Here is a 25,709-nt window from a genome sequence, read left to right as displayed (position 1 = left end):
GCAGAAGATTCCTTGGCACTCCATGTGGGAGAACCACCCAACCGGCAGACTACATTTCCTGGCTGTCTGAAGCTGCGCTAACTTTGTGAGAAGAGGATGTGACTTCATCTGAAGAACCCTGGGGAACACAAAGCACAAGGAAGACACACACACACAACCCGGGTGCAAGAGAAGGCATCCTGAAAGCTCCTCGCCCATCAAGGGATAGGGGGCTCGGTCTGTTTCCACGCATCCCCTATGGGCAGTGCTATGCCATCCATGTTTACATTTCTCAGGAGAGGACACTGGCACGTCACCCCAGAGCAAGGACAAGGAAAGGGAAGTGATGAAAGCAACACCATGTGAGTGACAAAGCCTCTTCCAAGGAGACGGCATTCGGCCTCACTCGCCATCCTTATTGCTTCCCGCCCCCGCCCCTTTTAACTAGACCTGGAAATAGGAAGAGGGAGGGCATTTCCTCTGCCAGCTGGCACGGCATTCCTCTTCCCGGAGCAGCTCACTGTGGGTTTACCGGTGGAGCTGAAACAGTAGCTGATCTGCAACGCTTACAGATAAAAGAGCTGGTGTTGGTGCCCCTGGCACTGCAGAAGGGCCAAGCTGCCACGTCTAGAAGAGGGTCAAATCCTGCCGCTGAGCAAATTACAGAGAGGAGTACTGCATAAAGGTGCTGGACAAGCTGCTACCACACTGAAGGTTGCCTACCCTTAAGGAGGCAGTGATGTACCTCCTGTTTAAGATGTCCTTCCTGACTCCAGAATTTGAGAGCCAGTGTGGTGTAGTGGTTAAGAGCGGTAGACTCGTAATCTGGGGAACCAGGTTCGCGTCTCCTCCACATGCAGCTGCTGGGTGACCTTGGGCTAGTCACACTTCTTTGAAGTCTCTCAGCCCCACTCACCTCACAGAGTGTTTGTTGTGGGGGAGGAAGGGAAAGAAGAAGAAGAAGAAGAAGAGTTTGGATTTGATATCCCGCTTTATCACTACCCAAAGGAGTCTCAAAGCTGCTAACATTCTCCTTTCCCTTCCTCCCCCACAACAAACACTCTGTGAGGTGAGTGGGGCTGAGAGACTTCAAAGAAGTGTGACTAGCCCAAGGTCACCCAGCAGCTGCATGTGGAGGAGTGGAGACACGAACCCGGTTCCCCAGATTACGAGATTACGAGTCTACCACTCTTAACCACTACACCACACTGGAGAATGTTAGCCGCTTTGAGACTCCTTCGGGTAGTGAAAAGCGGGATATCAAATCCAAACTCTTCTTCTTCTTCTTTAGACAACTATCAGCTAGCTGCAAATGTCTGCTTTTGGGGCAAGTGCTCAAGAAGGCGATGGTGCTTCAACACAAATGGAAGCCGATGATCTGGACCCATTTCAGTCTGTTTCCAGGCCCGGTTTTGGCACTGGGTGCTTTGCTTGAGGGCCTTTGTCAGGAAAGAGACAGGGAGAGCACATGCTTTTCAATATCTAGGTGAAGCTGCTGAGATGTGTCCTCAGGGGTTCTGGAACAAGGAGGAACCAATATGCACTGTTTCTCTGTTCCACCTGAGGCAGGAGAGCGGATGGATGTGGGCCAAGAAACCCCCCCCCCCAAAAAAAACTGAATCCATTAAAGACAGGTGCTATGGGCTTCAGGTTCTTGGGTCCATGATTTTGAGAAGATTTTCCAGATGTGATTGCGCTCCCCTTGAAAGAGCAGGTACACATCTTGGGGTTGCTCCTTGATCCAGCTTTGTTGCTTGAAGCTCAGGCGATTTCAGTGGCGAGGAGCGACTACTTCCAGCTCTGGCTGATCTACCAGCTCCAGCCACTTTCGCTTTACCCCCCCAGCTCCAGAATCAGAGGAGGATATATTTGGGCAGTGTGGGATTATGTCCTGCATTCGTGGCCACACAGCAATCCGCAGTGCAGAAGAGGGGCAGCAGTCTGCACCACACGCCGTGAAGTCTCCAGTTCAAATCCTACCTCGACCATGAGCTCACCAGGTGGCTTTAGTCCAGCCATTCTCTCTCTTATCCTCAGCTTTTCCACCTGTGCTATGGGGGTAATAATACTGGGTTCATACTGTGCCAGAGGAGCAGGACCTCCTCCCACCAAGCCATCTCACACGTGGTGGATGTCTAAGTGACAGAGGGCCTTTTCAGTGGTGGCACCTAAATGGGTAGAACTTCTTCCCAAGGGAGACTTGCCTGGCCCTATCATTTATAGGAACCGGAATTAAGATTGCCGGAAAAAATATCAACAACCTCAGATATGCTGATGATACTACCTTGATGGCAGAAAGTGAGGAGGAATTAAAGAACCTTTTAATGAGGGTGAAAGAGGAGAGCGCAAAATATGGTCTGAAGCTCAACATCAAAAAAACTAAGACAATGGCCACTGGTCCCATCTCCTCCTGGAAAATAGAAGGGGAAGAAATGGAGGCAGTGAGAGATTTCACTTTCTTGGGTTCCATGATCACTGTAGATGGTGACAGCAGTCACGAAATTAGAAGACGCCTGCTTCTTGGGAGAAAAGCAATGACAAACCTAGACAGCATCTTAAAAAGCAAAGACATCAGCTTGCCGACAAAGGTCCGTATAGTTAAAGCTATGGTTTTCCCAGTAGTAATGTACGGAAGTGAGAGCTGGACCATAAAGAAGGCAGATCGCCGAAGAATTGATGCTTTTGAATTATGGTGCTGGAGGAGACTCTTGAGAGTCCCATGGACTGCAAGAAGATCAAACCTATCCATTCTCAAAGAAATCAGCCCTGAGTGCTCACTAGAAGGACAGATCCTGAAGCTGAGGCTCCAATACTCTGGCCACCTCTCATGAGAAGAGAAGATTCCCTGGAAAAGACCCTGATGTTGGGAAAGATGGAGGGCACAAGGAGAAGGGGACGACAGAGGATGAGATGGTTGGACAGTGTTCTCGAAGCTACTAATATGAGTTTGGCCAAACTACGAGAGGCAGTGAAGGATAGGCGTGCCTGGTGTGCTCTGGTCCATGGGGTCACGAAGAGTCGGACACGACTGAACGACTGAACAACAACAATCATTTATAGGAGGTTAAGAGTGACTAGCTCAGCTACTTAGGGAGTAATGGTGGTAACAACTAGGTCATGCGGCGTATACATGGATTGGGAAATCTTCTTTTCAGAGGGGAAGGGCCATAGCTCATGGATACAACCCCTGCTTTCAATGCAGAAAATCCCAGGTTCAGTCCATTGCATCTTCAGGTAGGACTGGCAATGACACCCCTGAAAGCCAATGGCAGTCACTCAAACAATACTGAGCTAGATAGGCAAATGGATTGATTGGTCTAAGGCAGCTTCCTAAGATACACACAGACACACGCAGAAGTTTCTGGGTGCTTTTGGGAAAGCAGATAATTAATTTCTCCTATGCCCCACACCTCATTGATGCAGTTCTCTAAACCGCAGCGAGCTTTTACAGCATTGCTGTTTCGGCTGCGAAAACGAAAAACAAACACACCAACCAAACAAACCGAAGTCTCTTGGGTAGCTGTGCTCTTCGTGATAAGTCCTGCAAGGCTACTTTTCCTTTTATTTGAAACACTGCATTGTTGCGGTGCTCAATGGCTGGGATTAAGCACACTCCCATAGCTTTCTAAGAATGGAATCAAACATGAATGGGAAAAAAAAAGTTAAACAAAACACAGATGAGAATGAAATGACTCAGGGAAACACTTCCTGCGGCTAGATCGCAGTTAAACTGTCTGCCTTTAATAATACAAAACCCATGAGAGCTGAAAGGGTTAGTGCAAATATTCCAAAAAGTGCTTTTTTTGCTGCCTCCTGCAAACTTTAAGAAGGTTGCAGTGAACTGGTGGCAGCGATGGCCTGAGGGTTAACTAGCAAAATGCCTGTCCTCATCCCAGCATGGGGATTCCCTGCGTCCCACCCCCACCCCCGCTTCACCACTCCTCAGCCGCCTTGCCAATTCCAGCCTGTTTACTCTGTCCAGTATAATGTCACAATACGGCATCCCAAGTTAAATTATGGAAGCCTTTGCCACAGGATGTGGCGAAGGTCAGCTTTGAGGGCTTCAAAAGCGGATTTGAGAAATTCACAGTGCAGAAAGATCTATCAGTGGCTACTTGCTTCACTTGTCTAAGTGAAACCTTCCAAGTTCAGAAGCAGTAGATCTCCTCAAGTCAAATAAGCTGCTGGGGAACAGCAGTAAAGAGAGAGCCACTTCACTTAGGTCCTGCTTGCAGACTTCCCATTGGCATCTGCAAGAAGCAGGATGCTAGGCTAGATGGCTCTCTGGCCTGATGCAGTCTCATCTTAACGTTCCTAAACGTGTGTGTGAATAATGGTAAGAGTGGAATTCAAACTAGCGCTAAGGTGAAAGGCCCGCCGGCACAAGGATTTCTCCTTGAGCGACAGAATCTTCTTCCCCTCTCCCAGCTTGCCCCGTAAATCTGTCCTATTGCTTCTAACAATCTTCTGGAGCAAATTTGGGGGCCATGGCTGGATTTCAGGCAGGAATCTCTCCTAATCCTACCTAGAGGTGACAGGGATGGAGCCTGGGACCTTCTGCTTGGAAGGCAGATGGTCTACCATTGAGCTATGACCTTTCTTCTCCAAGGCGATGAGAGGGGGAGGAAGTCCTTTGTTTTGCAAGTGGAAGTCGTTCTATCCGAGTAATTATTGAGTGGAATCCTGCCCTCAGCCCTGTCTCAGGCTCCTCTCATTGCTGCGACAGGAGACTCGACTGAGCCGAATGTTTGGAAATGGCTTTTGCACAGTAATCCTGCAGGGCAAAGAGCTGGCTGGCTTTGGTTTGGACCAGTTATATGACTCTTGTCCCTTCCCTGCCACTGTTCCTTCGTTGGAATACGTGTGGAATACGTTTGCCCATAATGCTTTTCATGTGTATCTCTCCATGATAATCATTCCAAGACAACTTTCAAGAAGGGAGAAGACGGGGGTGGGTGTTTTCCCTTCCTTCCTTCCTTCCTTCCTTCCTTCCTTCCTTCCTTCCTTCCTTCCTTCCTTCCTTCCTGTTGGAACAAGCCCTTTGTTCTAAAAATAAAACAAGGGAAACTGGCGGAGAAAGGGCTGTGCACGGTTAAAGGTAAAGGTAAAGGGACCCCTGACCATTAGGTCCAGTCGTGTCCAACTCTGGGGTTGCGGTGCTCATCTTGCTTTACTCGCCGAGGGAGCTGTCGTACATCTTCTCGGTCACGTAGCCAGCATGACTAAGCCGCTTCTGGTGAACCAGAGCAGTGCACAGAAACACCGTTTACCTTCCCGCTGGAGCGGTCCCTATTTATCTACTTGCACTTTGACGTGCTTTTGAACTGCTAGGTGGGCAGGAGCTGGGACCGAGCAACGGGAGCTTACCCCGTCGTGGGGATTTGAACCGCTGACCTTCTGATCGGCAAGCCCTAGGCTCTGTGGTTTAACCCACAGCGCCACCCATGTCCCTGTGCAGGGTTATCAAGTGCTAATAAGGAAAAGGTGAGGAGGTGGCAGCCTGGAAGCTGCAAAACTGGGGCCCCGTTGTCAAACATGCCGTGTGACTCGTCACTGGCCGACCCCGGAGACGCCTTACCTCCCTGAGGCAGGTATAGATGGGGCAGACGAGGACTCGGAAGGGCTCCGCAGTGCTGCTCCTCATGGTGCCGAAGACCTCGCAGAGGAAGGTGATGAAGCCCAGCCAGCGCTCCACGTCGCTCTGCTGCAGCTCTTCCCGCACGGTGAAGTCTTTCTGCAAAATAAGAAGAAGAAGGGGAGGAAGAGACAGGGCTTCAGAATGCGGAGAGGCAAATCTCTTCCATTACAAGTTCCCACATGACCTGGAAGCTGTACACCGGCTCCCTTGGCCAATAAAGTGAGATGAGCGCTGCAACCCCAGAGACTGGACCTAATGGTCAGGGGTCCCGTTACCTTTACCTTTACAGTGGTACCTCTGGTTACGTACTTAATTCGTTCTGGAGGTCTGTTCTTAACCTGAAACTGTTCTTAACCTGAAGCACCACTTTAGCTAATGGGGCCTCCCACCACTGCTGCGCCGCCAGAGCACGATTTCTGTTCTTATCCTGAAGCAAAATTCTTAACCTGCAGCGTTATTTCTGGGTTAGCGGAGTATGTCACCTGAAGCATATGTAACCCGAGGTACCACTGTACTACCCATCTGTGGCTGCATGTTGATGGCGAGTGGGAAAGAAAATAAAAGTGGACACAATTCCTCCTACAGTCTTTTTCACAAACACGTGTACCTTACACACATGCAACATGCACCACAGAAATGCATCCCTCTATGAAGATCCGCCCCATACATAGTAATTAAGCTTAAGAAAATCTCTGTAGGTTGGGGGCTCCCCATCCCTGTTCTAAACCAACAAGTTGGAGAGAGAGAGAAGAGAGAAAGCAAAAGCCTATTGAGCTAATTAGGAACCGATTCCTAGTAAGTCTTGGTAGCACCGCACTTCTGATTGTGAACACTTTGGGCACAGGGGGAGGCAGCCCCGGCATTTTGATGGGATTCCTCTAATGCCACCCCTTACTTAGCCCATGGGAAACAGTGGGGTGAAGATATACTACAGAGCTGCATAAGACAATTCATTTGCTAGGGCACACAACTGGCACGTGGGCAATATGGGTTTGCTCTAAAATGTGGAAACGTTACAAACTCGGACAACGCACAGGCATATTTTAGGGGCTGCGTTCTATGCATGTGTTTTGACTTTTCAGCTGAAAGCAGCAGGGCTCGGAAATGCCGAACACAGGCAGGATTGTGTCCTTGATTTGGCATTTCTTTAAACTCTGCTTCAGAAGGCAAGTCCATATATATATATATATATATATATATATGGAAACCAAACCTTTAAAAAGTGCAAGGCAGGCACGCTTTTCATCTTAACTAACAAATTCCGGGAGATTTTATGTTTTGACTACGGCCAGAGCAATGGGGTTTGTTGCCAGCTCAAATGCTTCAAATAGAAAATGCACCTCTCCATATTTATCACTGGCAATGGGCTGCCATTAGCTGTAAGTAGTTCATGCTGGGTGCTTTAAAAGCTGCTGTGAAGCTGGCCAGATAACTAAGAATATGTGAACTATAACACACCGGTGATCCTTGCTGGCTTTCCGTTATTTTAAGCTCTCCTCGATGCCAATAAATCCCTTCAAAGAAAAGGTTCCTAATAATACAGTTCTAAAACTCCCATTTACCTCGATGGCTATAAGAACGGTCCAGATAGGACTTTGAGAAACTGCATGTTTAGATGCCTGTATGTGCATATATCAGCAACGAGGAGTTCGCATTTTAAAGCAATCCAACCCAGCTCTCACTTCCGGGACTTTTATGTGGATCAGAATGCCACGATCAATCAAACTATGCACTTCACAAAATCCTGTGATGTTGTTTTGGTTAAAATAAATGCATAGAACTAAGACACAGTAGGCAGGAGCTTGGTTTCATTAGCAGTAGCAATGCCTCACGTTTTTATAGCACTCTGAGAGTGTATAAAGTACTTTACATACGTTGTCTCAATAATCCATACAACAACCTTGCAAGGTAGGTCGGTACTATTACCACTGACACCAGAAGACCCCTGCAGGGTCTGAGCAAAGGTCCCACATCCTGTTTCCAAAAAAATGGGCAGCCAGAGGTTTTCTGGGCACCCACAAAATACCGTTTGTTATGGTGGGGTCCGTATAGTTAAAGCTATGGTTTTCCCAGTAGTATTGTACGGAAGTGAGAGCTGGACCATAAAGAAGACTGATCGCCGAAGAATTGATGCTTTTGAATTATGGTGCTGGAGGAGACTCTTGAGAGTCCCATGGACTGCAAGAAGATCAAACCTATCCATTCTCAAAGAAATCAGCCCTGAGTGCTCACTAGAAGGACAGATCCTGAAGTTGAGGCTCCAGTACTTTGGCCACCTCATGAGAAGAGAAGACTCCCTAGAAAAGACCGTGATGTTGGGAAAGATGGAGGGCACAAGGAGAAGGGGACGACAGAGGATGAGATGGTTGGACAGTGTTCTCGAAGCTACTAACATGAGTTTGGCCAAACTGCGAGAGGAAGTGAAGGATAGGTGTGCCTGGCGTGCTCTGGTCCATGGGGTCACGAAGAGTCGGACACTACTGAACGACTGAACAACAACAACAACAACAAAAGTACTTTACATACGTTGTCTCAATAATCCATACAACAACCTTGCAAGGTAGGTCGGTACTATTACCACTGACATCAGAAGACCCCTGCAGGGTCTGAGCAAAGGTCCCACATCCTGGGCAGCTAGAGGTTTTCTGGGCACCCACAAAATACCATTTGTTATGGTGGAGTATAGTGGTTACTCCAGCCTTGTAAATAAGCCCACCAAATTTACTGGCCTGCATTACTGTCCGCTAGCTTGCTGGAAGCCGGCAGGAGAGGGGCAAAGCACTCCGCCAAACACCCCACATGCCTGAATGGAATTCCGTGCTGCCGGGCTAGAGCTTAAACGCAAGGCTAGTTTACTTTTCTCCCCGTTGGGGTAAGCACCCATTCATTTAAACAGGAGGAAGGATGCCGTTGGGAGAAATGGTGTGTGTGTGTGTGTGTGTGTGTGTGTTTGTGTGTGTACCTGCTCTCACTGACCCCATCCATTGAAAACCAAGCCTCGTGGAATTTAGCCGGCCTCTCTCCCCACACAGCCCCATGCATGGTCTCTTGGCTGTGCAAAAAGTGTGACAGAATGCTGGAAACCGGATTGTATATATAGACAGGCAGATACAGATGCCATTCAAGAGAAATCTGTGCATGTCATGAATTCATGCGTTCATGGTTCTTATTACTGTGGTTGCTTTATGCAGCAGATTCTCCATGGCCCGACTGGCCACGTCACAAATAGCTCAGCCCGGCAACCTACGCTTCATGGTGCAAAATCCCCCTTGCTGTTAAGTTTCCCCGCCACCCCCACATTCCCCCCCTTTTCCTTAGAAGCCCAAGGGAGGCAGCCGGAACTCCCGGGAGGCCTCTCAGACAAGTTTGCGTTGCGGTGTGAAAAGCCAGCCTGCTGCCAGATGTTAACAGGGCTCAGATGCTTTGAAAGGGTGGCGGGATGAAGTGGGCTCGGGGCAGGCCTACAAGAGGGCTGCGGGGGGGGGGAGGGGGTTCCTGGATGGGGACCCGACGGTTTAGCAGCCTGTCTCACATGTATGTGGTAATGTGCTCGCGACACCGTCCGAACAGGTTTGCAAGGAACTGCGAGCTCACAGCAATTTGTCAGACAAAGAAATCAGGGAAAGCAAATGCTGCACCATGGAAGTCAAACAGAATCCGTTCCCGAAGTCCGTTCGACTTCCAAAACGTTTGAAAACCAAAGCGCGGCTTCTGATTGACTGCAGGAAACTCCTGCAGCCAGTCGGAAGCCCCGTCGGATGTTTGGCTTCCAAAAATAGTTCGCAAACCGGAACACTCACTTCTGGGTTTGCGGTGTTTGGGAACCAAAACATTCGAGAACTAAGCTGCTGGAAAACCGAAGTATGACTGTATATAGGTGTGTCTGCCTTCTGTCTTTATTGATTCATTGATTGATCGATTGGGATCAATCTATCCATCCATCCATCCATCTCCACCTGTGCACACACATAGCCGAAACTTGAACTTGAGACGAGGTGCCCTTCTACAATGCTGGTTTGTAATTTGCCCTGTTGTGTTGTGGGAAGGCATTCCAGCAGAAGCGGAAGGTGGCGATGCAGCAGAGGGACAATTCCATGCCAATGGCAGACATAACTGTTTCTGGATTGCATCACAGCTGACTGGAGGTGTGGGAATCCTGCGCATGAATGCTCTTTTGTACAGTATAAAACTGCCCTCATGTGCCGCTCCTAGGGATTTGAACGGGTCTCATGCAGATGAAGTGCCCAGAGCGTGAGATTCACTCGTGTGGGTAGGGACACTGTTTTCCACAGCAGGCACTAAAATGCCTGAGGCAGGTCCTGAGAATTGGGGAATCTAGCTTGGACGAAGCGCGGGCCATGCTACTTGCTCCCAAGACGTTCAGATACTCAGCAACAAAGGAGGAATGAGAAGGGGGGAAAGCCCCAACTATTACCAATATCCTGTAAATATAAGCACATGGGAACAGCTGGATCAGGCCAGTGATTCATCTAGTCCAGCATCCTGTTCTCATAGTGGCCAGACTATGAGAAGCCCAAAAGGAGGACCTGAACACAGCAGCCCTCCTCTCACCTCCTGCAGTTCCCAGCAACTGGAATTCAGGAGTATTGCTGTCTCCAATAATGGAGGAAGAACATCACCACTGGGTTTTCCGTTTCGTCTTAATTGGAGAGCCCATATAATCTCTCTTTCCGAAGAGCCCTGGAGAAAACTTACATGCACATCTGCGAAGGAGCAAGCTGGCTGCTGAACATCTCCAACACCCTCGTTTTGACTTCCAAGCTCCTTCCTCTCTCACGCACAAACATGTTCGCTACGTCTTCATTTCAAGGCAGAGGTGCCAAGGAGTCTGGTGGGTGCATTCAGGTCAGCAAAAATTGAGAGCAAGGGAAAGTAAGGGTATGGGCCTCTGTGAGTGTTGGCATTTCCCCTCGCAGCCTTCTCGGCGGCCGCTGGTCTTTCACAGAAGAGACGTAACCCGATGAGGAATGTGCACAAGGACGATCCCGTTGAGTGCGTCCACCACACACCGCTTGCACCCACTTCGTATTTCGCATCTCTTCGTTACGTTTGCCCTAAGCTCAGCCTAGGAAACTGTCCTGTAACGACCCAGACCCTTGATCCATGTTAGTAGCTCAGTGCTGTCTGCACCTGAAGTGAGCTGCCCACGACCTCCTGGAATCTCCAGCCAGCATGGCCAACGGGAGCTGCAGCCCAGTAACATTCTGACAAGCCCACCCTTGGTCTACTACACCAGCTAGCAGTGCCTCTCCAGAGTTTCAGGCAGGGGACATTTCCAGCCCTACCCAGAGATTGGAACACAGGAACTTCTGCATGCAAAGAACAAAGAAGGAATCCCCAAGGGTCCTCTAATCCCAACTCCCTGCTCTTCTACTGAGCTATGGTAAAGTTAAAGGACCCCTGGACGGTTAAGTGCAGTTGAATTCGACTATGGGGTGCGATGCTCATCTTGCTTTTCAGGCCGAGAGAGCCAGCGATTGTCCACAGACAGCTTTCATGTGGCCAAACCACTTCTGGTGCAATGGAACACTGTGATGGAAGCCAGAGCACACGGAAATGCTGTTTACCTTCCCACCGTAGTGGTATCTATTGTTCTACCTGCTGGGTTGGCAGGAGCTGGGAAAGAGCAATGGAAGCTCACCCCTGTTTGTTGTGGGGATTCGAACCGCCGACCTTCTGATCGGCAAGCCCAAGAGGCTTTCTTTACCCATGGGGAGAATTTATAATTTATCTTAAAAACCATTGTAAAAAGTTAAAATCGTTATAAACACTTGTAGTTTAATGGTGAATTTTGGATATAATGGGGATGTAAAAGATTTGGATTATTATAAAAGAAAACAGGAGGGAATGGTTAACAATAGGAACCCACAAAGGGGAGGAGGGAAGTCCAAGCGATTCATTGGAGTTTTGTTTTTATGGTGTTTTCTGGATATGCGATTGTGAAACTTTGATTTGAAAAAACCAAATAAATAAAGAATAAAAAAGAAAACAAGCTGTCAGTGTTGACACCTTAACAAATAATAATAATATATAAATAAACCACCTTTACCCTCTGTTACTAGAGGTGGGAATGACTACATGGCCCATAGTGGCAATAACTAAGCATGTCATGAAATCTGAGGTGCTGTGTTAAATGGCAGACTCTGTTTAGCTGCGGTGACAAAATGCTACGGCAGGTCACATCCTCTGTGAATTCATCTAATGCTGTCTTAAAGCCCCTGCAGGCTCCAGTTACTGGCATGGCAGCTAGTTGTGCAGAATCAGCTGGCAGCTTCGAGTGGGAATGCTGGTAGTGTGGAAAGGACCCCATTTCCAGTTCCAAGTGTGGAGCCCAGAGAAGCACCAGGTAGTGTGGTGTAGTGGTTAGAGTGAAATATAGGGCTGATGCCTTTAAAAACACTTGTAGCCAACCCCTCATAGAACTACAATTCCCAGCACTCTTAAACTACAGTTCCCAGAATAGGGGGTGGGTGGGTTAATGGGCTTTAAAAGTAGGGTGTTTACGCAGCCTAGGTTCAAAAACCCCACTCACACATGAAGCTCCCCAGGAGAACTTGGGCTGATCACTCTCTCCTGGACTAACCTACCTCGCAGGGTTGTTTTGAAGATGAAATGGGGAGCTGGGAGAAAGGTCGTCGGACACAGCCCTTTGGTAGGATACTTGCAAGATTAGGGTGCATTGTTCCCAACAATATTTGTACATTGCTGCAATCCAATTGCGTCTCTGAATTGCAGTGTTCTAAACTCCCATTGTCCTAGGTGCATTTTGCGACAGGGAATTTCATTAGTGCGAGCAGTTTCTGAGCTCTGGGAGCAGGACTGCGCCTAAGATTTCAGATTAAAACTGCAGAGTGGATGGAAAGGAGGATCTTTTTCTGCCCCCCCTCCCTTCCAGACACTCTCTGAAGACTGGAGAAGAGACCCCTCGTAAGAATATTAAGGTGTGTGCAGGGGAAAGACTAGACCAGGGGTCCCCAAACTAAGGCCTGCGGGCCATACAAGGCCTGAGGGATTTGTTTATCTGGCCCATGGCGACACCCGCCGCCTGCTCTTACCGGCGCTGCGCTGCACGGCTGCGCACTTCCAGGCCAGAGGAGCACCGGAAATAGCTTGTGTGCATGCGCAAGCATTATTTCCGGTGCACATCCAGGTCAGAGGAGGTCCGTGCACATGCACACAAGCTATTTCCGGTGCTCCTCTGACCCGGAAGTGCGCCGGAAATAGCGTGTGCGCACGCATATGGGCGCACGCTCCCCCGCTCGCTGTGCGATCGGCGCTGGAGACACTGGCCCGAGGCGCAGTATGTATGCTGACCCCTGGACTAAACCATGTGAAAAATGAACATAACATTTTAGCTGCAGTTCATTCATTTTCAGCGCTTTGTATTCTTGTGATTTAAAAAGTGCGCCTTGACATTCCGTTGTTGTGCCCATAAACCTAGGTTTAAAAGTGCCATTTAGCCATGTCTCAGTTTCTAACGCTGCTGAATTACCTGCGGTGGCTGTAAAATATGTACTGCACCAGCGCATCTGACAGGTATGGAAGATGCATGCACGCAACAGCATTATGAAGCTCCTGCCTTGTTTGTTCACACATTGATGCTCGCACCGAAGGCCGAAAAGTTTTGCAATCCGAAAAAAGCAGGAGAGGATGTAACCAGAAGCAGCAGTGTCCCCTGTCACATGCAAGCAAGCAGGCAGTGGACACCATGAGCTGGAGTTTGCCAACAGACCGCATTCTTCCTTTAAGCTTCACACTCGCAGGGCGTCCATTTTATAAGGCCGAGGTGCCGAGGAGTCTATGGGGAGCCGCCAAGTTTGGAAAGAGAGATGCAGGAGAATCTAAAAGGGTAGAGGGGAGGGGGAGGGAGGGAGGCAGAGGGAAGGTGCGATTCATGTGCACTTATCGGGGGTCTTCTTCCTCTTCCGATACTTTTACCAGGGGTCAGCAACCTTTTCCAGCCGTGGGCCGGTTCACCGTCCCTCAGAGCATGTGGGGGGCCAGACTATATTTTTTTTGGGGGGAAATTAACGAATTCCTATGCCCCATAAATAACTCATTGAGATGCATTTTAAATAAAAGCACACATTCTACTCATGTAAAAACACCAAGCAGGCCCCACAAATAACCCAGAGATGCATTTTAAATAAAAGGACACATTATACTCATGTAAAAACACGCTGATTCCCGGGCCATCCACGAGCCGGATTGAGAAGGCGATTGGGCCACATCCGGCCCACGGGCCTTAGGTTGACCGTAAGCGCAAAATGTCAGCGATGTTAGCCAGTGCCGGATTTACGTATAAGCTAAGCAAGCTATAGCTTAGGGCCCCACTCTCTTGGGGGCCCCCAAATTTTTTTTAAAGGAAAAACAACAACTGGATGTACATTTCCAAAGTATAAGATAAAAAACAACAACAAATAAACTGAAACCTGCATACAGCAACAGTGTTTGTGTTGTGTAGGCTCCTGTGATGTAAGTAATGGTCCCCCAATCATTTTAAGTTAGAGCTTAATAATTATTTCACTATTAAAATACTTCTTCTTAATTGTATTTCAGTTCAACAATTACTTTGATAAAACACATATTTTTGTTATGTGCAAATGGCTTTAGATACATATTAGGTCCATAAATTCACAGAGAGTAGGAGGAGGATAGGTGGGACGCGGGTGGCGCTGTGGGTTAAACCACAGAGCCTTGGGCTTGCTGATCAGAAGGTCGGCAGTTCGAATCCCCGTGACGGGGTGAGCTCCCGTTGCTCAGTCCCAGCTCCTGCCAACCTAGCAGTTCAAAAGCACTTCAAAGTGCAAGTAGATAAATAGGTACCGCTCCGGCGGGAAGGTAAATGGCGTTTCCGTGCGCTGCTCTGGTTTCCCCAAAGTGGCTTAGTCATGCTGGCCACATGACCTGGAAGCTGTACACCGGCTCCCTTGGCCAATAAAGCGAGATGAGCGCCGCAACCCCAGAGTCGTCCGCGACTGGACCTAATGGTCAGGGATCCCTTTACCTTTAAGAGGATAGCAATGGCTTCCCCCAGGATCAGAGGCAATATGTCTCTGAATACCAGTTGCTAGGGATCAACGTAATAAAACATGCCTGCACAGCTGCACTGCACTCAGGCTGTACTTAAATGTATACCTGAGTGCGTGTACACCAAAGTGAAGATGCATATACTCAAGAGATTTAACTTCCTCCCTGAAATCTTTCAAAGCAGAAGCTTACCAAGCTAGAACTGGCCTCTCCAAGGCACCATTTTGGAAGAGGCTTGGGATAATATATTTTAGCGAGATGGTTCTGGGTGAGAGTCAGCAATGCTCCTAGGTGCATTCCATTCTCAAAAGCTCAAAGACACCTGTCACAATTCTCCTTTTTAAAAACTACTGCAGTTTTATTGATACAGGAGACCCACTCTTTGTACTGAAGCAAAATAATTGGTGCGCTTTGCACATATACCTAGTACTGAGGCCCGTTGAATTGGTTGCAGCTATCGTCACTGTTTGTGTAGAATCAATGAGCTGGTTAAGTATGCAGGTACTTCTGAGGAATGATCAGAAATATGAGAGGTGACACCTGCGACTAACGCCTAATGTCCGCAGAGGTAGTAGGTCTTGTGTCTGGGCTGCAGCCCATACATACACTTTCGTGACAGGCTGCGCTTCCATGCAAGAAATCCCCTGTACATTAGAAAAATAGCACACCAGGGAGAAGGGGCTTAGCTTAGGTTTGTCCCTGACACACTAGCTTTCTAACTGCGGGAAGCTTTCTTGTCTGAGGAGGCATTCAGTCACATTGTGCCCATGTGGCTCAGCCCAGATGCAGAAAACAAAGGGAGTCAACGGAAAGACCAAAGCCATGGATATTTGAGGCGGTAGGGCTGTGCGAGCAATTGTAGACTCTTTCCTAAATTCTTTTGGTCGCGAAATGACAGAGGGGAAGAGAACGCGGCAACTGTTTAGTCTGCGAGGGAGGGGGGCCTGACCCAGGAGCTGGGAACGTGCTGCTGTTTGGCTGAGGACTTGAGAGCAACCAGTTACACCTCTCTCCATTCTTACTGCTCCTCTTTGCTTCATCCTGCCTTTGCTTATCTGCCTCTCTGATGTGGCCAAGAGCCATGGACCCTCTTCTGACTCCCATCAATCCCAGCCAGCAACAGCCAATGATCAGGCAAGGTGGGAGTTAGGCAGGACCGCATCAGTCTGCAGAAGGAAAGCCCCAACGCTTGGCCTTTGGGTTCCCGGTCAGCCCTACCAGCAGCTGCGACCTTCAACAGTAGTTTGATGTAGAGACACTAGCAAGCTGTGGAAAAACCTCCACTCGCTGACTTCTGCACACCAAGCCTGTTGTTCAAGACTCTCCATTCTCCACCCAGGCAAGTTCAAACTGCGTTACGGAACCCAAATAAACTGAGATGCCACTTCCAGCTTCCTCGCTGCATCTGCCTGCGCGTTTCAAAAATGCATGCTTTGGAAAGGAGATCAGGAATAACTAATATGGACATAATATTTGATAAAGAAATAAACAAACAATGGGTGAAAACTAAAACCTCACACAGGAAGAAGGAAAAAGGAGAACGCCACTTGCGAATTTATGAATTTACAAATTACTCTATGTGTTAAGACGAATTGAAGTCAATTACTGTAGCTGTGGTATAAGGGATTTTATCAAGAGTGGATTGTATTTGGTTTGAGCAGTAGTTTGGAGGCAGAAAGAAAGGGAATCAGATCTTGAAGTAGAAGCACGTGGGAGGCCACATAAATTTTATAATTGGCTATGTAACTGATTTGCATTTGAACTGGTATTGCTGTAATATGGCATATATTGGACTTTTGTAATTAAAATTAATAAGAAAAATAAGAAAAGAAAAATACTTGCTTTGAGATGAAATTGGGAAAAAGAGTGTTTTAAGAGAATCTGTAGTGGGTTTTTTGTTTGAAACACGCATATTAACACGAATTACTGCGAGTTGCAAGAAATAAGCACAGAAGCTCCAAAACTGGGGTGGGCGTGGGGTGCGACCTTGTGTTTGGGGGCCCCAAAGTGGCCCCCCGGCTCTTCTATCCGGCCCTCCAAAGCTGCAAACTCTCCTGAGCACCCTGCCATCACCGCCAGCCCTGCTCGAGTGTTTCTGCGTCTCCCAGGCTCTGATAATGCTTCATGCTTGCCTGGATAGGGAGTGGCCCAGGGTGGGCGTGTCAAAACTAGCCTAACTCCACAAAAGGTGACTGTCACCTTCCTCGCTCCACCCACTTTTGCCTCTGGCCACTGGTCCACCACTGGAAAGTAGCCTTGCGAGAGCTTCCCTACCTCTTCTTCAAACCCATGGCGGGTGGGTAGAGGAGGCTGCCCCTTTCCAGGCTCCCCTAAACAGTTCCCACCATGTGGATACACAAAAATTCAAGAGAGTGAGGTGCAGGGGCGTACCCAGGATCAAAACTAGGGGGGGGGCAAGCCATGGTCGTTCAGGTTGTGACATTTCAGCACGGAAAGGCGAATGAAACCAACATTTTAGGAAAATTATATATAATTATAGCAGTGCTTTATTACGGTAGTTATTACAATTATTTGCTTGTATTTTTAAATTTTTTTTATTCTAGTTACATGTCTTATACCAGGGGTGGCCAACTCCCAAGAGCAGGGGTCTGCAACCTTTAAGACCAAAAGAGCCACTTGGACCCGTTTCCGAAGGGGAAAAAAAAACTGGGAGCCGCAAAACCATTGCGACATTTAAAACAAATATAACACTGCATTTTATTTTAAAAAATCCGATTTAAATTTTAAAAAATCCGATTTAAATAAAAAAAATCCAATTTAAATAAAAAAAAATCCATTTTTTTTTAAAAAAAAATCATTCATTTTTATCCACCCTGGGGACCACTACCAGGTCACAGCCTGATCCAAGGTGGGTTGCAACAGCATACAAATATTTGATTTGTTGTTTTTTTTTAAAAAAAAATGAGTCCTCAACTGCACACTTGTGTTAAATGTTTGTCCCATGTCTTATTGAAGACTGCTGGCTTTTACAATAATCTTAGTGTCTTTTACCCTTAATATTCCAGACCAGAGGCTATGTTCACCTCTTCCAACCTCCTCTCTTGCTAAATAAAGCACAGAATTGCACCAGAGAAGCCTGTGATGTTTGTGCTGACTTGCATACAGGTGGCTGTAGTAGTTCGTAGTGTTCAAACCTTTTTAGGGGAGTTCCCTGCCCCCTTAATGACAATGGCGATAGATTTTGCACATGAACACAGATCCAAGTTAGGACTCCTCTCTTCCACGCCAACAGGTGCTTTGTCAAGGCTCCCCTAACACACACTCAGGACAGAGGAAAAACTGCAAAACGTCCCGCGGCCTTGCTCCGGGGCGGAGAGAGACGCGCGCCCGTGAGAGCGCGGTCTGAGGCTGCGAGCGGAACCAGGAGCGAAGGAGGCAGCGGCAGGGAAACAGGCGCCGCTTCCTCGACCATTTTTAAAAAGAGGGCTTCCCCCCTCGCCCGCCACCCGCCGCCCCTGGCCCAGCCCGCAGCTGCCTACCTCGTCGTCGCCTCGACGCAGCAGCCAGCAGCCTTCCGAGAGGAACCGCGGCCAGCCCTCCCCCGCGGTCCCACGACCCAGCCAAGGAGTCCTGGCCTCCAGTGCCCGTGCGGGGACGCGTCTGAAGGCCCCCATCCTGCCCCCATCCCGTCCCGCCTCCCAGCTGCCTCTGGATGCCGCGGGGTCCCACATACCCGCCGACCCCGGAGCTCCCCTGTCCGCCCCAAGGCCGCCTCCCACGCTAGGAAGACTCCCGGAGCTGGGCAGGGTTGGTCCTGCCAGGCAGGCTTGGGGGGCAGCCTCTCCCATGGGCACCTGCTTCGGAGGCGGAGGCGGGGTCTTCAAAGTTCCCCCTCCCGCTCACCCAGCTCCATCTCTTCCCGAAGGAGCGTGCGCGCCTCAGGCGCGCTCCCTGCCAGAACCCTCGGCTGAGCTGCACCACCTCTACTGTGTCCCCACCGCCTCCAAGCCCCGCTGCCCCGCTGTTCAAGGCCAGGTGATCCTGGGTACGCCCCTGAGCAGCGCCCTCAGCCTCCGGAGGGCGGGTCGCCGGCCAGCTGGAGGGCGGTCGCTGCCAGCTGGAGAAGTGGGCGGGCGTATCCGCCCCGGAGCCGCGGCAGCCGTGTAAAAGAGCCGCATGCGGCTCCGGAGCCGCAGGTTGCTGACCCCCGCCCAAGAGCCTGTGATCTACTTTCAGCAGTGATCTACCCCCGTTTTTTGGGGTTCAGTTCGTTTTTAGATTACTGACCATATTATGTAAACATCAAATAAAAACAGCTTCAAACAAGAGAAAAACTTCCCCCCCAAACAGAAAGCCCCCAAATGGCTGAAAAACAGACACACACACACACACGCAGTGGCTGGTTGCCGGTCGGCAGAGCTCAATTGTTATTTAGATTTTGGGAGGGGCAGAAAGACCGGTAGTTGAGCTTTTTTTCCTTTTAGGCTGCCGATAACCATTTAATTATTATTATTTTTTGCTTCTGGGGGGGCAGGTGCCCCCTCCTGCCCCCCCTTGGGTACGCCCATGGTGGGGTGTGTCAAGGAGCTGGTAGGCTCCCTGCACCGCTGGGGGGAGGGGGGCCCAGCACAGCCGCATCCTCACCTTGTAGGAGGTCACCTGTTGGTTAGTCCCACTGGGTAATATCGGGAGGAGGTTTATTATCTCTGAGGTGGCTCCGTGGGACAGAGTCTGGCTTTCGCTCGCCAGGGTGGCAACAGGCACAGCATCTTTGCGGGCCCTCTGTTTGCAAGCGATTCCAGGGGGGAACCTAATTAGACGGTGTTTCTGCAGAATGCTTTGAATTATGCAAGCCATCTTCATTACTTTGGGTTAAAAAAGAAACCGCTCGTGCAGTTGGTTCAGACCTTGGTCTACATGCCAAAACGCCAAGCTGAATCAAATTATTGCCTCCACCGATATTGTACATGCTTCCCACCCTCCACCCCCCCTTTTAAGCAAGGTTAATAGAGAAAAATGCTGGATGTTCATTAACAGCAGTCATGCTTCTTAGCTAAGCCAGAAAACACACACACACACACACACACACACACACACACAAAAAAAAAAACACAGAGTCTGCAATGCATCCACTTTCTCCAAAATGTTTATCTATGATCGGTGAATTTTAATTTCCACTTTATAAAACAAAATTCATTGAGAAACACAGCAGACGTTGAAGTGCTTGCTTCAAGACTGCAGCAGAGAGGCTGAGTGCATTTTGTGTGTGTTAAGTGCCGTGTATTTGTGTCTGGCCAGGCCAGGTCCTAAACAACATAGGCGCCACCTACAGGTGGCTCAGGCCCCTACGAAGCTTCAAACATGCCACGTTTTCAGAGTGTGCACTTGACATTCCCCTGTGCTTAGAACAGGCAAATCTCAGCTTTAAAGGTTGAAGCAGAAGGAATGCTGGTGGGTAGGAGAGCAAAAGGGAAAAGTTAATGCAAGCAATGGAAGTGAGAGCTGGACCATAAAGAAGACTGATGCTTTTGAATTATGGTGCTGGAGGAGACTCTTGAGAGTCCCATGGATTGCAAAAAGATCAAACTTAAAGAAATCAGCCCCGAGTGCTCACTGGAAGGACAGATCACGAAGTTGAGGCTCCAGCACTTTGGCCACCTCATGAGAAGAGAAGTCTCCCTAGAAAAGACCCTGATGTTGGGAAAGATGGAGGGCACAAGGAGAAGGGGACGACAGAGGATGAGATGGTTGGACAGTGTTCTCAAAGCGACTAGCATGAGTTTGGCCAAACTGCGGGAGGCAGTGAAGGATAGGCGTGCCTGGCGTGCTCTGGTCCATGGGGTCATGAAGAGTCGGACACGACTGAACGACTGAACAACAACAACAACAACAACAACAAGAACACCACACACACACACAGACCTTCTCAATGCCAAACGATGACAACAAACAGCAAAGTGACTTAAGGCATTGGGTTTGGATGGAGAAAATGCCACTGGGCTTCAGAGCTCCTGGGAAAGTCATTCCCCTCTGCCTCGCCAGTTTTACTGGTTTGGTGTAGTAAAATAATGCCGGGTTGTATCCAACGTATGTCCAACTCAAGAGCAGACCCACTGAAATTAATGGAGCCAAGTCAGACATGCCCATTAACATCAATGGATCTACTCTGAGTAGGACTAGCATTGGATACAACCCTATGCTAGTTTATTGAAAGGTAAAAAGGTAAAGGACCCCTGGACGATTAAGGCCAGTCAAAGGCGACTATGGGGCTGCGGCGCTCATCTCGCTTTCAGGCCAAGGGAGCCGGCGTTTGTCCACAGACAGCTTTCTGGGACATGTGGCCAGCAGGACTAAACCGCTTCTGGCAAAACGGGACACCTTGACAGAAACCAGAGCGCATGGAAACGCCGTTTACCTTCCAGCCGCAGTGGTACTTATTTATCTACTTGCGCTGGGGTGCTTTCGAACTGCTAGGTTGGCAGGAGCTGGGACAGAGCAACGGGAGCTCACCCCATTGTGGGGATTCGAACCGCTGACCTTACATTACACCAGGAAGACTGGAGAGGGTATAACCCTTAAGAGTGCAGTGCCAACACATACCTGACCTGGAGCAAGTCTCACTGAACTCAGTGGGACTTGTTTATTAGAGTTGGAAAGGACCTTGAGGGTCCAACCCCCTGCAGTGCAGGAATCTCAACTAAAGCATCCATAACACATGGCCATCTAATCTCTGCTTAAAGACCTCCAATACAGGAGACCCCACAAACTCCGGTGTCAGTCTGTTCCACTGTGTTTAACACACAGCATCAGTTGACGGAATCAGCTGAGACCCTTAGCCAGCCTTGGCTACCCCCCTCCTTCCCAGTGTGCAGATCGGTCCACACATTTTGTGCATCTGTGTATGTTAAGATCATGGGATCCTATGTGCTCTATTGCCAATGTCACAGCTTAAGGCACCCCCAAATTGCGGCACTCAAGAGCACCTTGGTACCTGAGCCCAGCAACCTGTGTTTCCATTCCTGAAGGATCCCTGGGTCCTTTTAAGCACCACGGAGACACATTCTCACTGCCCTATTAATGGCTTTCAAATGAGCAGTGCTCCTCTTTCCACTGGGAAAGCTGTAAGCGATGACAGGAGTCCCTCTTGACCAGAGGTGGCAACCGATGCGCTTATCTGAGAATCTATGCTTGTCCTCCACACGAGGGGTTTGCAGCTGGAGAAGTGGCTCAGGACGCCGCCTTCTCCTTTATACCGCAAGCCGCTGAAAATAGATCGGATGCAAATTGGTCTGGGAAACTTCAGCCTTGCTTTTGTTGATGGAACCGGCTCAAAGGAAGTGGAGCAAGACAGGCCAGCAAACTCTGTGGGCTGTCAGAGGTCTTCCCTCTTCCGAGACTCCGCATTTCAGACTTGCAGGCACAAAACAAACCCTGTTGTCTCTGCAAAGGGTAACGACCCATTCTAGGGTGGTTTTCAGACCCACAGGACAGGGGTAGGCCTGCCATAAAGCAATCATTTCTAATGTAGCCTTTTTAAAAGTCTGAGGACCTTGCTGGGAAGGGGCTGGGGGGCACCCCTAGGCTGTAGGTGTAGTAGCAGGAACTGGCAAAGTGTGTGGGGATAGGCTTTTCTCTTTCTCTGCCACGCTCCCATCTTTCACTCTTTTCCTCTTCTCTCTCCCACCTTCTGCCCCTTCTCAATCTAACCATTCTCGCTTTCTCTGCCGTTGTTGTTGGAAAAGTATAGGGAGCCACACAGAGGTAGGACAGTGCCACATGCAGCTCATGGCTTGCCCTCCTCCGATTTACACGAATGTCCCCACCAATGGTGAGATCACAGCACCCTCACATGAAAATCAGCTGCCTAATATACCAGCTCAACCACCTCAATCACCCTCTTAAGTTTTTGGCCTCCAAGTGTTGCAGGAGAAGATCTCAGAAGACAGCTGGCAACAGATGAATCCTGCAGCATTGAGCTCTGGTGTCTTATTAGGAGATGAGACTGCAGATGTTGTTTGGTGCAGGAGGTGAGCTTTGGGTGCTGCTAACAAATGTACTGTGAACTGGTAATACACGAAGTGAATCTGACCGTTATTCTTCCCGCCAAGGTCCACATGCTGAAGAAACTGCTCCAAGAGCCATGGCATGCTATTGAAGAAGAGTTTGGATTTGATATCCCGCTTTATCACTACCCGAAGGAGTCTCAAAGGGGCTAACATTCTCCTTTCCCTTCCTCGCCCACAACAAACACTCTGTGAGGTGAGTGGGGCTGAGAGACCTCAAAGAAGTGTGACTAGCCCAAGGTCACCCAGCAGCTGCATGTGGAGGAACGGAGACGCGAACCCGGTTCACCAGATTACGAATCTACCGCTCTTAACCACTACACCACACTGGCTCTCTTGAGTCATCAAGAGCAGTGGGACCTCAGATATGTGGCTGACACTCATGAGTTGGCTCCTTTTCCAACTCCCTAGGCTTGCAAGTTCTTACTCTGTCTCTTGGTCCAAACCTATGGCATTCTGTGAAAGGCACTTATGCAACGCTCTTGAGTTGTGGCGCAGTTTGAACGCCATTGGTGGTGCATGTGTGGGCAAAGGAAGAGCATAGCAGGTGATGATGATGGAAGAGTGATGGCAAGACTGACCAAGCCAAGGACTAGGCTTGCTCAGAGCTATTTTGCTTCTTTAGGGAAATCAAAACAACCAATCTCGCATGACGGCAGATAGGTTTTCCTGCTTGCTGCCTCCGTATCTTGCTCCAAGCAAATGAATGGGAGATATAGGCAAAGCTCCATTCATTTATACTAAGCTAACTAGGGAAAGGGGACGCGGGTGGCGCTGTGGTTAAACCACAGAGCCTAGGGCTTGATGATCAGAAGGTCAGTGGTTCGAATCCCCGTGACGGGGTGAGTTCCCATTGCTTGGTCCCTGCTCCTGCGAACCTAGCAGTGCGAAAACACGTCAAAGTGCAAGTAGACAAATAGGTACCACTCTGGCGGGAAGGTAAACGGCGTTTCTGTGTGCTGCTCTAGTTCGCCAGAAGCGGCTTAGTCATGCTGGCCACATGACCCGGAAGCTGTACACCAGCTCCCTCGGCCAATAAAGCGAGATGAGTGCCGCAACCCCAGAGTTGTCCACGACTGCGCCTAATGGTCAGGGGTCCCTTTACCTTTACCTAACTAGGGAAAGCGGTCTTACGTTGTCTCAAGGGTTTGCAATAGGGCTGTGTCACCCTCAGAAGATTGCCTCAGGCAACTGACTGTGCAGCCAACAGGGTTGCACCAAGAGCCAACACATGCTCACCCAACCTCCCATCAATTCAACATTGCAGCCACCAAACAGATGCCCTCTGGGAGAAGCAGGAGATCCCTTTTTGCCTTGGTGACCACACAACAGCTGGGTGCCAACTTCACCCCCCCCCCCGTGCACTGCCAGTTGTACACTCACAATAAAGACCCCCTTGCTCTCTTAAGATAAGACATTTTTGAACAGGAAAAACCAGAGAGGAAATCATTTTGCATCTTATTTATGCAATGAGAAGGGACCATCTAAGGATAGCCGGCTCTTTCCGGCATTAGTTGTCTGGTGCCAGGATCTGGGATTTCCCAACGCTGCAGCGGGTTAACACCGGCAATAAAACTAAAAGGTTCAAGTTCAAGAGATTCTAGCAGACTGACCTGGATTTAAGACGGCTTGTTCGGGAGCAGATGGCCTTGCAGACTTAATGCATTAGACTGGCTGAGTCCTTCAGCTGGCAAGATTCAGGGCTCTTTTCCTAACTTGGGGCAGGATGCCACCCTTTGAATGACAATGCAATCTGCCCCAGGCCTAGGAAAAGCCAACTGGACAGTGACCCAGGATTGGGTTTCAATGGGAGGGGGGGGGGGAAATAGCCTGAATTTTGTGCACCTCTTACAACCATTTCACATCAAATAGGCACCAGCAACATACTGGCATCGGTATGCAACACAGACATGACGGCCTTCCTTGCACAGAAGGCTTGCAGTCCTGCGGTGCGTTCTGCCAGGGGTCAGCCTGCAGAGGTGGGTACAATGTCCAGAACTTGGGGACCCAAAGGACACAATGTGAAGCTTCGGAGTGACTGCATGCAGAGTTGCCAGCATCCGGGGAAAGGCTGGAGTGACGGGGCAATAGCTCAGCAACCTACCAGAGGTTGCATGCGAGCTTCACAAAGGTTAGCCACGGAGAGATCCTTCTTTCAGGCTTCCCAGAGGCATCTGGTTGGCTGCTGTGTGAACAGGATGCTGGACTGAGGTGGACCTTTGGCCTGATCCTACAGGGCTTTTCTGACCCTCTTGGCTGAACTGGCAAATGGCAGCTTATACAGTATCTCACTTTCCTCCTACCGCGTTGTTGTCGTTTGTCTGTCCCAAGAGACAATGGAGTGCAACTCTGGGAGTCAAGTCAAACCGAAGTGGGCTCCTTGAAGCGCAAGCCTGGGCAGCGTTTCTGGAGGTCCTGGGCTACCCAGATGACAAGACCCCCATATCAGCCTCACTGATATGGTCCAAAGGAAAGCAGAGCAACACATCTGGCACCAGCTTGGCTGCAGGAGTTGCCGGAAGGAGGCGTTAACAGGCATACAAGGCGCCATCCAACCGTCTCAGGGACTCCGCTTCAGATTTGTGTAGGGTTTACTCCTTAGCCTTATCTTCTCCCAAAGCTGTCCCACAAGGCAGTGGGGGTTCAGGATCAGAGTTTTCCTTCTCCTAGATGGGCTACCTTCCCAGGTGGATGAACCCCATCTGCCCCACACTTCCTTCCACAGCACATGCAGAAGCCGCCTTCTTGTCCGTTGGACCCACTCTTGGTCTCGTCCGCTCAATCCGCCAAAGCCTGTCTTCACATGCAGGGAAAGTCCCTAATACACCGAGGGTTTAAGACCCATCAGCTACCCTCACCTGGTTATCCTACCACGCAGCAGGGCAACACCCCAGCCATGCTAATCTGGCCATGCCTCCGCTTGCTGGGTTCTGGTGCCCGTTCCTTGTTCTGAGCACAATGGGCCTTGCTTATCACAGCCTGCTTTGGACTCTCTCTTTTCTGCCTTATCCCCAGAA

The 25,709-nt window shown here is 49.4% G+C and overlaps 1 protein-coding gene across 4 annotated transcripts in view; it reads right to left on the bottom strand.

Annotated features, from left to right (window-relative positions):
- CTIF (cap binding complex dependent translation initiation factor) overlaps window positions 1-25,709 on the bottom strand; it is a 177,415-nt gene that overhangs the window by 4,681 nt on the left and 147,025 nt on the right. For all 4 annotated transcript variants that reach the window (XM_033164257.1, XM_033164255.1, XM_033164259.1 and 1 more), the window contains one exon: window positions 5,558-5,713. In XM_033164257.1, coding sequence (XP_033020148.1) covers window positions 5,558-5,713 — 156 coding nt within the window. The remainder of the gene's footprint in view (window positions 1-5,557; window positions 5,714-25,709) is intronic.

The sequence above is a fragment of the Lacerta agilis genome, chromosome 11 (assembly GCF_009819535.1).
Source record: "Lacerta agilis isolate rLacAgi1 chromosome 11, rLacAgi1.pri, whole genome shotgun sequence".
Lineage (NCBI taxonomy): Eukaryota > Metazoa > Chordata > Lepidosauria > Squamata > Lacertidae > Lacerta > Lacerta agilis.
Note: the sequence above shows the minus strand (reverse complement) of the source record. Positions and strands in the feature narration are given on the sequence as shown.